The sequence below is a fragment of the Dermacentor andersoni genome, chromosome 6 (genome assembly GCF_023375885.2).
Source record: "Dermacentor andersoni chromosome 6, qqDerAnde1_hic_scaffold, whole genome shotgun sequence".
Classification (NCBI taxonomy): domain Eukaryota; kingdom Metazoa; phylum Arthropoda; class Arachnida; order Ixodida; family Ixodidae; genus Dermacentor; species Dermacentor andersoni.
In genome coordinates this window covers 127,164,832-127,179,878 of record NC_092819.1, presented here as the reverse complement: position 1 = coordinate 127,179,878, position 15,047 = coordinate 127,164,832, and the positions used below count along the sequence as shown (strand labels likewise).

General features: G+C 46.4%; 1 protein-coding gene across 1 annotated transcript in view; it reads right to left on the bottom strand.

The window, feature by feature from the left end:
* The window catches only part of LOC140219108 (gastric triacylglycerol lipase-like), a 222,559-nt gene extending 208,166 nt beyond the window's left edge, over window positions 1-14,393 (bottom strand). The window contains exon 1 of the mRNA XM_072288992.1: window positions 14,235-14,393. Coding sequence (XP_072145093.1) covers window positions 14,235-14,393 — 159 coding nt within the window. The remainder of the gene's footprint in view (window positions 1-14,234) is intronic.
* Between the last annotated feature and the right edge of the window lie 654 nt (window positions 14,394-15,047).

Genomic DNA, 15,047 nt, shown 5'->3' with positions numbered 1-15,047 from the left:
AGTGCATGGGGAACGATCCTACGTATTCACATTACGCGTGCGATGCTCTAACCAATGGAGCTACCGCAGTACTGTTTGGTAGCCCATTTTCTCGGGTATTTATGTTTCTGCTACTAGAACTAACCTTTGAGAGTGTTAGCCAGCGCCACCACTCGCGAACCTTGACGGCGAATGAGCGGCATCCTTTCACATGCAGTCATGTAAATCTTGAAATAACTGAAACGCTTCATCCCTTTGGACGTCGGACAAACAGTCACGCCTTTCGTAAGGAGATTTAGTTGTACGGGACAAGTTTTAGCAAGACAAGACTTAGCTACTCGACAAGTTTGTGACAGTTGAAGCTTTGCCCATAGTGTCGTGCTTTTTTTTCGTTGGTTGCCCAGGACAACCGCTTCGTTCGGTTTCAAGATTATGAATTTTAGTATCAGTGCTGACGCCCATTAGGACATTGCCACACTTGCATCTTTTCTTTGTTGTTCTTGGATGTTGACATGTTTCTTTCCCTCTTATTTTGCCAGTTTCAAGGCTTGTGAATGTGTGAGATTTCATTGAGTTAAGTGGAGCTGGTCCTCACTTTTAAACTGCGATGTTCTACGCACGCTATGTCGTGCCACCACCCGAGTGAGCCCAAGCGAGGCTTTCCGCAGTAAATATCCTCGCTGCTCTCTTTCATTTTCATGAAATGTGTCCATTGCTGACTTATGTGTTACCCGAAGGCCGTTCGACGCCGCGCCCAAGGCTAAATAGTCATTCAAGTTAGATGCGTGCATCTCAAAGAGCACCTACTTGTCAATTGCTTTCCGCAAAGTCACGAACTCGCGGGACCAACAGGGGCCGGACCGGGCCGTACCTGAAGGGTTGGCTGGCCAGTCAGTCGTTCGGTGTTACGTTAATGCTATGTTAAATTAAGGAAATAATAAATGATTGGAAATGAAAGTGAATGAAAACAACCCGCCGCAGGCGAAGATACGAGCACACGTCTTCGCATTACATGTGCGATGCTCTTATCAATTAAGCTACCACGGCGACGTTTTCCCATCCACTATTCCCATACAATATTTTACTACTAGAATTAACCTTGGGAGCGTTAGCCAGCGCCACCACTGGATAATAACCATCGATAATAACTGTCTATAATAAACGCTTGATTTAACGAGATAGCGTTATGGGCTCCGTGTCGCAGAATCTCCGATGTCGGCATCTGCCGTCGGCGGCGTTGTTCGTCAGAAAAAATTCATCGCGAACCACAAGCACGCAGGCTCCCCGCGTATAGGCGTTACTGAACAAATTGGATTTGTCAAAGTTAAATGCACCAGAAAAGTTCGACTTACTCACAACATACAGACATGATACCGTCGAAATGTGATTTCAATATGCGTGAAAGTAATTTCAATAGACGAGAAAACATAATTCTCTTACGCGGAAACTCAAACGCCAACCCTGTTTTCCTTGCTTACGGGGCTATGTTCCATTGCTATGCTCTACACTGCCGCAGGGATCACCCACAATTGTGTGCTATCGGGGCCTGTGTCAGAGAATAACCATTATCAGTGTCGGCGTTAACAGGGCCCGATACGGATATCCCGTTACGCTCCCAAAAGCGAAGCTCAAGCATGCGCGAAAGTTTTTCAAGCGCATCGACTAATAAACTGTTAAACCGGAACCGCTGTCCACACACCCAACCGCGCAACATGTAACGATGCCGGCCGCTGCCATGCCGAGCTAAGGGAGCCAGCGGAGAAGCCGGAGCGCCACGCGCATGCGTAGTGGCGACTAAGCAAGCGGGCAATGGCCTTGCCTGGGTCACGCAAATGAAGTGGGGGCTAATTTTTAAACATTGTAATCTTTATTGAAGCTTATCAACAACAAGAACAAAATCAGATTTAGCAGTTTTAACGAATATTTCCTTCTGCTATACGAAAGTCGGTGTGCTCATGCGCAAATCTCTTTTCATGGAAACACGACACCCATTAAAACGCCAGGGCTTTAAAAACATACAAAATGCATTGCTTCCACAGCAAGGCAAAGCATAAACGGCTCTCTCTTTCACCCGATAACTCTAAGAAGTACTTCTGGGCGGATGGTCGCACAGATTATACTGTCCTTCATGTCATTAGCATCAGTGGGCTCGCCGGCATAAGCTCAATCTCCAACCTAACCCCAACGAAAAAAAAGTCGAGCGGAGAAAAGTAAAGGGATCTCGGCATCCATTACATCACTCTTGCGCGCCGAATTCCCTGTAGTAGAAAACGACGGTCCAAGCAGTTCTTGGAAGAGGTGGAGAAATGGGATGGTGCTCTGTCATGCTGGAACCATACTTGGCGAAAGTCATCCGGGCAAAGATTGGAGTCAACGTTGTTGAATACAATACTTATTATTTCTTGCATATACTTCTTTCCATTCAGGTTGTGCTGAAAAAAGTATGGTGCAATCATCTTGTCCCCGAGTGCGCCAAACCTAACATTCACACTCCAGCCAACTTGGTGCTTGTGTTGCCACATCCAGTGTGGATTTCCTTGGGACCAATAATAGGTGTTGTGAACACTCACAATGTCATTCCGGCAAAACCAAGCTTTATCTGTCCAAATTACTCTTTGCAGGGACTAATGTTCATCAATTTTGTTCAGGCCCCAAATGTGGAAGTCAAACCAGGTTTCAAAGTCTGCCTCACTGAGGTCCAGGGGTAGGCTAAGATGATATGGATGGAACCTACGCTTCTTTATCACGTTTGCGACTGCTCCGAAGCAGCGTACGCACTCAGTGTTAGTATGTCGGGTAGTGCCAGAAGTATCGGACTTCCTGGCATCAACGTTACGTACGCGAGAAGGTGAATTTAGAAGCCTTCAGCGACAATGATCTTCTTGGTCTGTTTCTGGTGGTGGACCGAGCCTGCTGTGCGAAAGGGCCGAAAGATGTTTATGAAGGTTGGCTTAGTTGTAATTCACCCGGGCAGTGATCCATGTACAGCCGTATCGCTAATGAGGCGCTGTGGTTTATCTCAGCCCATGGAAACAACCACGTTTATTATGTTTTGTGCAAAATACCTCGTCCCGCTGGAAGCAGCAATGTCAACACCAGTGGATCACAACGTGTTTTTCTTTTTTTGATTGCCCTTTCAGAGGCCCCGCTATATGGCGGACACAGTCTAGTAGATGGCAGTAAAGCTAAAGCGTTAGAAAGATAATGCCCCGGTGCGAACTCAAGTCGTACAAAAACGTGCCGAAAATTTTGCTTCCGTGATCGCCTTTACCAGGATAATGCGTACTGCGTGCGACACACCACGCAGTCATTTCTTGATTTCGCCAACCGAGAGGAAAAGGGGAAAATTTATCCGCTTTGCCTATGCCTCCGCCACGCTTTCAGACTAAACGCCGCCCGCACGCAGTGAAGACCTTTGCGTAATTGCATGCGTAATCATGCCAACGGTAATTGAAATTTGCAGCCGGACACGTTGGAACGAGCGCATGCTAGAATAATTCTGCCAAGAGGAGCTGTGTAGAACGACCACTGCATCTAACGTATAAATTCAAACATGGTCGCTTAATGCAGTCAATAAACACCTAATTATTCAGTTCAACTAATTGGCCGGCACACAGCGATAATTATCATGTCACTTATTATTATTATCATGCAACCGCAGCAGCAACCAAGTCCCCTCGATGGCGACGGGTTAAACACAAGCATCACCATGGCTACACACGATACGAACCACACTAACACTGGGAAAGAACAATACACAATCTGGCAGTGGAACTGCCGAGGCTACAGGAGGAAGCGGCGGGGTAATCTCCAGCAATTCATACGCAGCCGCGAGACGACACCGCACGTCATCCTTTTACAGGAGACCAGCCGGTTAAACCATCTGGTTAAACTAGCTCGCTACAAAACCATAGACGCGACCGCTACGGAGAACAGGCAAAGAAGGAAACGGGCTACAAACGGGCAGCTCGGACTTCACAACTCACTTGACGAGCGAATCGAGGCGCACGACGTTGCGCAATGCGAACGATTATCGAAGTCAAAGACAGGTCGATGCATCCTCGAGTCACTCGGCTTCACGTACCACACTCAGAATGCAGAAAAGACGGCGGTTCCGTACTCTGTCCGCGACCGCCTGATCATCCTGCCGCTTCCCAAGAACATGCACCCGACGCGCCACGCCGGGAAACGCAACAAACGAGCAAGCGACCTTCAGTAGAAGTTTGGTAACCGCAACGAGGCACTGTACATAGACGCTGCGCGATATGGAGGAGGGAGAAGCACACACGTGATCGTGGTTGTAGACCGCACGGGTAAGTGCCTCGCGAGCGCCACGGTGACCACGGGACACACGAAGGCGGCCGAAGAAGCCGCGATAGCCCTAGCAGTCGCCGCGGTGCCGAACGCTGCGATCGTGATCAGCGGTTTGCAGGCGGTAATCCGCGGCTTCGCGCGCGGTTGCGTCTCGCGGGAAGTGGCCGCATACTCCAAATTTCTGACGACGGCGACTCGTCATCGCCCTCGCAACCCCAAAATTCTACGGTCTTTCTCCTCTGGACCCCGGCGCACACCGATGTTCCGCTCACGGGCAACGAGGCGGCCCACGCCACGGCTCGAGGTCTCACACGCCTAGCCGCCGCTGATTACGTGGCCGCCGCCTCCGCCTCCGAGTGCGGTGCATCGGGTCTGCCGGATAGGGACACTACGACAGAAATGCAGCAACAAGCAACACTTTGGGCGGGGGGCGATCGCCCTACCACATTCAGAGACCTCACCCAACAGTACAGACTCGAAAGATGCACATTCCCGCCACCGCAGGATAAATTGAACAGGAACAAGGCCGTAACTTTACGCTTGCGCCAGACACACACCTACCCTAGCCCCGCCATCTTACACCACTGCTACCCACGTTTATATCCAACACACACGTGTAAAATTTGCGCATAGAGAGCAACGCTACGACAGATGCTCTGGGAATGTGCCGGCAACAACGGTAATAAAATCAGCTCCGTTCGCGACGCATATATAATCGCGTCCGTTGCCAGAGTACGGGAAGGCTCGAGCTCGCTTCTTCCCTACGCCGCCCCGGATGCGGGAGCCGCCGGGGACCTTCTCAGTAGGCGTCGCCGCCGCTGGGAGGTGGCTCTCAAAAATTCAGAGCTGGAATACGAGCTCTGGGCTGTCCGGCAAGCCGAATATGCCGCGTCAGTCCAAGGATTTCGAGCCGCCACCTGAGGCCACCACAACAAAAACTGCCGCACTAGGCTTTAATAAAGTTTCTTCTTCTTCTTCTTGTGTACCCCTAGCCAAATAACTTATTTTCATAGGTGAACTTCCGGTACCACGCAGCGTCTAACTCTAAGAAAACCACAAGTCTTAATTTTAATCACCCTGTACGTGATCATTCTTGATATACTGAGTGTTTCTGCCAATAGGGCTAAACATTTGTCAAGATAAACTGTGGCATATACCGCAATTCTAGACCTTAACCTGGATTACTTCTAGTGGCGGAAAATATTTCCACAAGGAAACCCAATCTATATTTGTATAATTAAGAAAATTCACTAAATATGCTCCTAACAAAGAAGCTTGTGGCCTATATTGCAACTTCTAAATTATTTCCAACGACACTGCAGCACATATCCTCTTGAAGAAAATATTGTGGATGAAACAATTGGCGCAGCATGCTCCCTCAGTTTTGTGGTAACTAGGAGCTGTCATTAAACTGACTTTTTAACAAAACCCCATTTTATACCTAGAAGCAATGAAGTAACTGAGCCGGCAATGTATTTCTAGGGAAATTTCATGAATTACGTAGAAACTGGGGTGAACCTGAGGATTATTTCCAAATATATCCGCCTAGCGAATTCCCTAGCTACAATTTGTAAACTGCTATACGTGCAACAGCGTTATCAGATAAAATGTAATTAGCGAACTTTAGGAAATAGTGAAACATACATTTGCATTTATCATTTAAATGTATCTGCCTCTGTGGTTAAGCTAGCTGAAGGGCTATAAGGGTGCTCTCTGCCACAGCAGATATATAAAATTTTTTGACAGTCTTCACAAAAATACTAAGTGTATATGACATAGAAAATGTTCGTGGATAAAGACCGGTCCACAACCGAAATGTTGAACTAAATATATGGTATTTCCCAACGTGAACTTAACAAACACTACTACAATTGTGATGAGCGCCCTTCGTTAACAATATGTACCTACATTAGGAGAAATATAAACTGCACCGGCCATCTCGATGCGAGAGCAAGCGACAAACAATAAAACACCGTGCACTAAACACTCTACCTACAACGACTGCTCCATTTCACCACCATACGAAGGCTGTCTGGGGATATGGCGTTCTTGAATATTAAGCCAGGCACAGCGCTCCGGATGTGCATCTGATGTGTTCGAAGGCTTTCCAAGAAGGGCACAACGCGTATCCGGCCTATTGCGCGAGGGCAAGCACTTCTGGTGGATGTAGTAATACCTAGTTTCGGAGGCATCACCCAATGAAACAGTAAATGCGTCTGCAGCACGGAACGTTCGCTTGTGGTGGGTCGTTTTGTGGAGTCCCATTAAGAGATGGTCGTGGGCACAGAATCAACATTTTACATGCCTGTGTCAGAGCCCATGCCACCACACATTTTAGTAAGTAAGTGAATGTTTACTGAAATTTACGTCCATAAACCATATAGGGGCCTGCATCCTGCACTATTGTAACATATTGCTGCAGCTCTCAATGCAACGGGTAACCTTTCTTTTAACAAAATAAAAATGCACATACGAGGACGAAAAATACGACAGACTTCGAGCGGCCTTTGGGGGCAAATCAAACAACACCAGCATTACGCTTTTGTCCCATGTATTCTTAATGACGCCAACCTGTATGGACCGTGCGCTAATGAGCGCTCTTTAGGGATGCTGTTCCGCGGTTTACTACGAAAAACTGCGCTGCCAACTTTTCTGTCGGTCAAATGGCTCACGGCAAAAGAGAAGGGGTCGCAATCACGCGCTCCCTTTTCTCCCCTCAACGGATGGCAAGGCGATGAAATATTTAGCAGTTCCGTTCGCTGTCTACTGCAGTTTCCGCGCTGAAACCTGAGCTTCGCACTCGTAAAAAGGGCCGAGCTGTCACACGCTGCAGCAGAAAACAGCCTGCATCGGTGAGCAGTAAAATTGGACAAATTGTACTTTTTAATATCTTTGGCAAGTGGATGTGTTTGCGAAGAACATTTTCGAGAACTCGAGAGTCAGGTTTGGCGAAATGTCATTTCAAGTAAATGATACCAGGCATGGACAGAAGCGATGGTTACAATGTGAAATATTCCGATAAAGAGGACTTGCCCTAAAGTTTGCTGGCAAACTCTTGAACGACGACATGTTGTTGCAACTCGCATTAACGTTTCAAGTTCTAAACCACCATGCATGTTATATATATATATATATATATATATATATATCGTTATTTTTATAAGCTGGTACGAGTATCAATGGGTTGAAGTCCTGAAGAGATGGTTTACCGCAGCTGGGTCAAACCAATGACGTACGGTTTGGCGTCATGTGGTGCTCCTCAATTTTTTTTATATTGACACGTGTACTTATCGTTATCGGGCAACCACGTTTCACCGCCTAACAAATGTAATCGCACAGCGCGGGACGCGCCTGCATGTATCCGCAGTTTCTGGAAAGTTATCGGTGCTTCTATCCGCTGTCTGTTGTCGCCGAACCTTATGTTATCTGATTTCATCACCTGACGCGAATGGTGCAGAACTTTGTGGAAGGCACGCGGGTCCGAACGATTAGCCTGGAACGTTCGACGACTGCTCTATAAAAGCCGACGCGCTTGACCCGCTGATCAGATTTCCGACGATCGCCGACCGCGTTCGCCGCTATCGTTGTGCTACAAGTGTAGCCTGTTTTTGTGGGCACAGGTTCGCCCAATAAAAGCTAGTTTTGTATTCCACCGTATTGCTGCTTTCTTCACCGTCACTACCACGTGACAATATTCCTTAATTGGCTAATTTACTGAGATCAATTATTCAAAATTCTTTATACTCACTTGAGGGCCAAGAACGTTTCGTTAAGTTGAAGAGGTAGTTCAAAAATGACTGATCCAATTTTTTGTGGGAACATACATGCTGCATGATGACTTTCTTTTCGGCATTTAAAGAAAGCCCATCCAATAAGAAATGAAACCACGTGACAGCGCTCTCAAGCGTGCTTCGAGTGAAAAAACCCTGCACGCAGACTGTGGTGAAATGATCGTCCACGGCTCTAGTCATGGGCTTGGCAGTGCGTTAACACCTTCCACTGCGGCACGCGCAAAAGGCGGTCGCTCTCTTTCATAAGTGAATGGTTTGCGCCAACGGTTATTTCGCTCGAAGCAAGCTTGACAGCACTGCAATACACAGTGCAGTCACTTGCTTTTATTCGATACCTCGCGGGTATTCTTTGAAGGCCCAAAAAATCACCGCGAAAAATTTGATCGGCCCTTTCTGAATGCCCTCTAAAACGTAATAAAACGCACTTGGCCTTGAAGTGAAGAAAAATCTTTTGCATAATTGAACTTGTTCAATGACCTAATTAAGCGGAATACGCAAAATACTGTAAGGAGCCTCACATGACGGCAAATGATAGGTCGTTGGTTTCATTCAGACGCGGTTGACCACTTCTTTGAAATCTTTGGTTCAAGCTACGTCAGACACCTTGTGTGTGAGGCAGACAATGTGACACAATACTGCTGGGTACGCAAAAAAAGAACCATATTTGGATGATATATGTATAAGGAGGCGGGGAAGATACTTCAGCACAGCCAAATAGGCACCGTTGCTGCAACATATTTCCCTGACAGATAAATTAAACATACCAATCTGTTCAAACGTCTAGATGGAGTAATTTGTCAGTTCTCTACCATGCAATTCGGGAAAAAAGTACTATCAAGGTAAACGCTATGAAAAACTAAATACTTTATTTTGAGAAGCTAGGGACCACAACTCAGCTTAATTGTTATCGGGATGTAGGCTGAAGAAGTGGTTGCAGCTACATTTCAAATAAATACAAACTTTACACAAGGACAACCACACGCGTCATAGCTTGTTGCAGTTCACGGCATGAACGCATGTACATCAAAAGAACACACACACATAAAAAAGGAGCATATGAGCATTAGCAACCAACCCATTCCTCTAGATAATGTAGAAGTTGCGTATCTTGACGCTCGATAATTCATGCCTTGCCCGTTTTATCTTGTTTTCCTTCGATTCGCAAGAGGAATGCTTGATTGCGTTAGATTATACGTTAACAGCTATTGCTTAACAAAATATACATGATATGAGGCAGGTTGTGCGTTTTATGTCGTTTATGGTAGGCCATTGCTCCTGTATAATCATTTTGCCCCCTACGCATGTTGCTTAAGATTAGAAGCTAAGTCATTTAAAGATTTTCCCCCTTGACTATTGATAACAGAAATATAAGTGTCTGAATCTAAATGGAAATGCCGTGTTCTCCCACTGCAAGAAAATTACGCCGTGAACGTAATCCTGAATAATATATATGTAGATAGAAGCGACCCAGTTAATATTTGTAAGTGGTTTCTCATTCGCAAACGTCTAACAAATTTGGAACATTTGAAAATATAATTCATATACCTTTCACAACTCGGGTGTTAACGAAGGCCGTGAACTGCGTAATGGCGAGGCTTAGTGAAGCTTAGCGGCGTCGAGAGCAGTGCAGCAAATAACGTGCTCTGCGTTCAATCCGGGCCACATTTGCTTAAGAATCACCACAAAATAAAACGCGCATGCGCTTTAAGTATCGGGAAATCCATTCTTTGCCACATCTTCGTACGTCAGGATCTTCATATCTCGATTATCAGGCTAATTATCAAGGAAGAATGTTCGCCCCCAAAACTCTATCTTCTCGCGCAAAATGTTACAGCAAATTCTCGGACATTTAAATCAATGAACGTCTGAGTGCAAAAAAAGAAAGAAAGAAGAAGTAATCCTGTGCGATTAATCTCGAGGTAATACAAAGACATACCTTATCGATACCGCAGAAGTATTAAGCGTGTACTTGAGCCGAGCTCCTTTCTCGTGCTTCTTCCTCGACAACCTGTGCAATCTAGTGGCGCTGCCACTAGAAGTATGCACGTGACTTGTGTCTGAATGTAGATTCAGACAAAACTGTTCTCCTATATATGACGCCGGTTCGATTATGCCCGGCTCTCCCCCTCCCCCCAAAAAAATTCAAGGATCCTTTTCTCTCTTTTTTTTTTGTTATTGGAGAGCTGCACATACCAATCAACAAATATCTAGTGGGAAAGATAGAGCGAGTATACTTTATAGAGAAGAGCACAGGAGCCTTTAGGTAGCTCTTCCGCTGTGTAGTGGGTGGTCCCCTCTGTCCAGGAGTCCAGCGGCCTTAGCTGCCCTTCAGAGCTCGGTTGACCAGGTTGAGCTGGTCGGTCAAGTCGGAGCTGCGGAGGGGTGCTTACCGTTGCAGTCTGGTGGGGTGTATTATGTGTGTGAGTTTTGGTGGGCTCGCGCAAGCCCATATTATGTGGTAAAGCGTTGCGCACTGATCCCAGTGTGGGCATTTACAGGAATACAACATAGGGTGTATGACCTGGTAGTGACTCAAATGTCTCCAGTGCCATTATCACATAATTAATCTAATTATCAAAAACTCTGGTAATTATGACTACGTCTCGAGTTAGACAATTATTTGCAATTACCGAAATAGATCTCAGCAATGAAGGAATTGTACTGTAAACAATATTCAGTAGCTTTACTTCAAGTAACGTAACCGATATTTTGTTTAAATCTTGGTGCACCATAGTTTGGGCACCCTGTATAATTAGCTCTGTAACCGAAATAAGGCCAAGACGGGTTCATTCGAAATCAAAATCAACGGCAGTGATGCTACGCAGCGCTAATACCCGGACTCACAGAAAAGAACAAAGAAAGAGATCGAGAGGCTGCAGATTCGCCAGAAAGGTGAAGCATTGTTAGTGATAGCGACGTATACGACAAATACACGAAGAAAGATTACACCACCGAGAGACGCTACTTTATTTGTAATGCGAGAGGACTGAAGCTGTGAAATGGAACTGTTTCCTACTACGAGGTCGTGTATATCCTCGTATAAGGTAGTCAGCTTAGTGAACAATTCTTCGAGTTCACGCGCAAAGTTTCTTCAGGCTGCAACATATATACATATATATATATATATATATATATATATATATATATATATATATATATATATGTATAACTGGTCGGGCCCTTTCAGCTCATGGTTCGTGTAGTTCTTTATCAGTTTACTTAGCTATCAGTGCTTCGCCTTTCGGGAGAATGTGCAACTTTATTGTTCCTCGCAAAACCGTGAGTCTCAAAAAACAAAGCACTTCCCTTTCTATTATCTTGCAAATTATCTTTCCAAATGTCTTCCTTGTCACATTCAGAAATCTTGACAGAGAATTTTTGTTTGTGTACTTTACATGAAATTTACACGCTCTGTTTCTCTCGCTTTCTTTTTGATGAGTCTGGGTTGTCTAAGAGCAATTGCCATCACTTTCTACTTGATTGCAAACTTTCTTGACCTCTTTCTACGTCTATCTGTCATATTTAACGTATAGCTATGTCGTGTACTTTATTCGGCTATTTTTATACATGTCCCTGAGTCTTCAACACTGATTTTGACCAGCGCTTCTGTGTTCTTCAAAAGAGGCTCTACCCATATCACCTTGCACTACCTTGTTTGTGGTTGTAGCGTCGACCCCAATGCTGATTTGCCCACCTACCTTTCATCAGTGTCTATATCCAACGAGATCTTACGTTTTACACATTATCATAGAGCAACATCCCGGAAAGTTAGCGCTTAAACCATTACTTATATCCTATTACTTGCACCACCTCAAATTTATTGTAGCTCCAAAGTGCATGGATGGATACAACTTTATTGTACGTCCAGCAAAGTTTAACGCGACCCGGGCTCAGTCCTCCCGCGGGGGAACGTTAAGGCCCTGCTTCAACGCCGCCTCACGGGCTTGCTGGACTGCGCACGTCTGGATTCCGAGGTCTGAGCTGCGCAGAGCGGCGGCCCACCTCGACGCCAGGGTTTCCGGAGTAACTGCCATCCTTCCTATAACTACATTGCACTCCCACAGCATGTGTTTGAGTGTTGCTAGTCCTTTCTGGCAAAATTTGCACGTGTCGTAATGATGCTTATCTGGGAAGATACGTTTCAGACGGAATGGATTAGGGAATGTGTTCGTCTGGAGCTGTCTCCAGGCGACGGCCTGCCTCCTGTTCAATTTGGGACTCGGCGGTGGATGCATCCTTCTAGCGTTTAGATAAGTACTGGTTATGTCATTGTATCTGGTGAACCTGTCCCGTTCTGCGCGAGGAGTGTTCGTTATCGTGCGAGAGGCGTTGCCCTGTACGGCAGGGCGGGTCATGTGCGTCGCCTTCCGTGGTGACGTGCGCGGGGAACCATATGATCCTCGAGCTCGCGGTTCAGTATCTGCCCGCTTTAGCCTGAATTGACAGGGCTTCCTTGGAAATTGAACCTTTGGCGTAATTCTTTACTGCCGTTTGCGAGTCACTTAGTACGACTTCACATTCCTGTTATGTTAGGCAGCACGAAAGCTGCTTCCTCTGCTATTTCCGAGTGTTTGGTGTGTACAGTGCATGCGATTCTGATTTTGGAGTTTGTGTCTATGACTACGGCGGTGTATTTTTGGCTGTTCGGATATTCGGCAGCGTCGACAAAGCGCGCGTTTCTCTCCCTGCTGAATGAACGAAGCAGAGCCTCGGCTGTTGCCTTTCTTCTGCCTCGGTTGTAATCGGGATGCACGTTTCTTGGGATGTTTGTCACCGTAATGGTGTCTCTGATTTGTTGGGGATTTGCGTTTCCTGGTCATGCTGGTTGTGGTACGTTATGCTGAGTTTGTTCGTAATGTGTCTTCCCGTCGTGGTGGTCGACAGGCGTTCGAGCTGGGAGACGCATTGTGCTTCGGCTACTTCTTCCAGGGTATTGTGTATGCCCTACTCGGCGAGGAGCTCGGTGCTCGTCGATTCCGGGAGGCTCAGGGCTATCTGTACATTTTCGTTATGAGCGTGCTGATCTTGTTCTTTTCCGCGATGTACCAGTTGTGGTAGGCGGATACGTAGGCGATGTGGCGGAGAACGAAAATGTGGAACAGTCGAATGACTTTTTCTTCCTTCATGCCCGCCTGTCTGTTGCTTATCCTCTTTATCAGTACCGTGGCGCTGGTGACTTTGCCTTCAATCTTTCTCACGGTTTCGCCATTAGCTCCGTTCACTTCAATGATTATTCCGAGGATATTGATCTTGTTTACTTTCGGGATTGCATTTCCGTCTTAGGTGTACAGGCCGATTTCTTTGTACTCCCGGGGTCCCGTGTAGCTCTTTGGTGGCCTGCTTTTGCGCTTGGGCCGGTAAAGGAGTAGCTCAGACTTGCTCGGGGAGCATGTGAGGCCCGTTCCTTGGAGATACTCTTCGACTTTGGGAATGACCCGTTGTAGTGCGATCTCAATTTGGCCGTCACTGTCGCGGTCCGCCTAAATCGTTATATCGTCTGCGTGATAGCGTGGTAGAGTCCTTCGATTTCCCGTAGTTTGTTCGGAGACCCAGCATGACTAAGTTGACAAGGAGCAGAGATATAACTGAGCCCCGGGGCGTACCTGCACTTCCCTGGGTCCGTTCTTCGGACTCGAGGTCGCCAACCGTCAGGGTGGCTTTCTGATCGTTCAGAAACTCCCTCACGTAGTTGTAGGCACTTCCCCCTAGGTTCAGATTAGACACTTGTTTTAGGATCGACTCGTGGGCGGCGTTATCGAATGCTTTCTCCAGGTCCAGCCTTAGGATGGCTCTGGTGTCTCTTGTCTTGTCGTCAAGGAGCTGGTTCTTCAGTTGTAACATGACTTCCTGCGTGGACTGGCAGGACCAGAAGCCTATCATGGTTTGGGGAGAGGGTTAGGCTTCCGTCTCTTCTAGGTGGCGGTTGGTACGGTTCAGGAAGGCGTGTTCCAAGACCATATCCACGCACGACGTGAGAGAGATTGGCCGTAGGTTCTCCAAGCTCAACGACTTTCCAGGCTTGGGTATGAGCATAGCCTTGGGCCTCTTCCACTGCTCCGGGATGCGGCCTTCTTGCCAGCACTTCTTCATATAGCCCGTGAGTTTGGTGATAGATCTGTCGTCTAGGTTTCTGAGTGTTTTGCTGCTAACCCTGTCCGGTCCTGGGGCTGACTTGCCGTTGAGTTCTTGGAGTGCCGTTCTGATTTCCGCCTCATTAAAGTCTTCATCTATCTTGGGACTGGGACTGCCAGTGTACCAGCCATGCTCGACCGTCGGTCCTTGTGGAAGGTACTTGTCGCAGAGTTTCATGACGATTTGGTTCTCGCTTGCCGCCCCTTTAAAGTACTCTATATTTTAATATAGCCGCTTTCTGCTTCCCCTGTACCCTCAGATTTTCTCGGTAAAAGTGCCAGTAGGTCTTCCCTTCCTTTATCTGTACATCCAAAGATACATATTGCTTGACAATGGGTATTATTTGCTGTTGAAATGATACAATTTCAGTAGTCTTCTGCTGATTCAAGATCATAATTCCCAATTGATTCGTGTCAAATCTATGTCCTAGATATGCTGATTTAGTGCGAGGTACATGGGCAAGTCTCATAAATCTGTTTGATTGTTTATTAATAGCACAGTGTTATCCGCAAAGGCCAGGGACCCTCCCTAACACACTCTGCTCACTACAGATGTAAGCTAACTCGGAGCCTCATTTCACGGTTTACAATCGTCGTTCGATTTGCTGTAACCTAAAGCGTAATATAAGCATATCATAAGCATAAGCGTAAAACATACATGACATCCTGGCTTGGTGAGTCGGAAACACCATCTCAACTTTTGCAAGCTAACTAGTCGGTGGAAAGTGTCTATATACAAGGTGTTCAAAGTTAAAATAACTGCAGTTAAAAAAGAACTTGATGTCTGCTATATAAACTTTGATTGCAGACGTGATTTACGCTCGCTGACGTA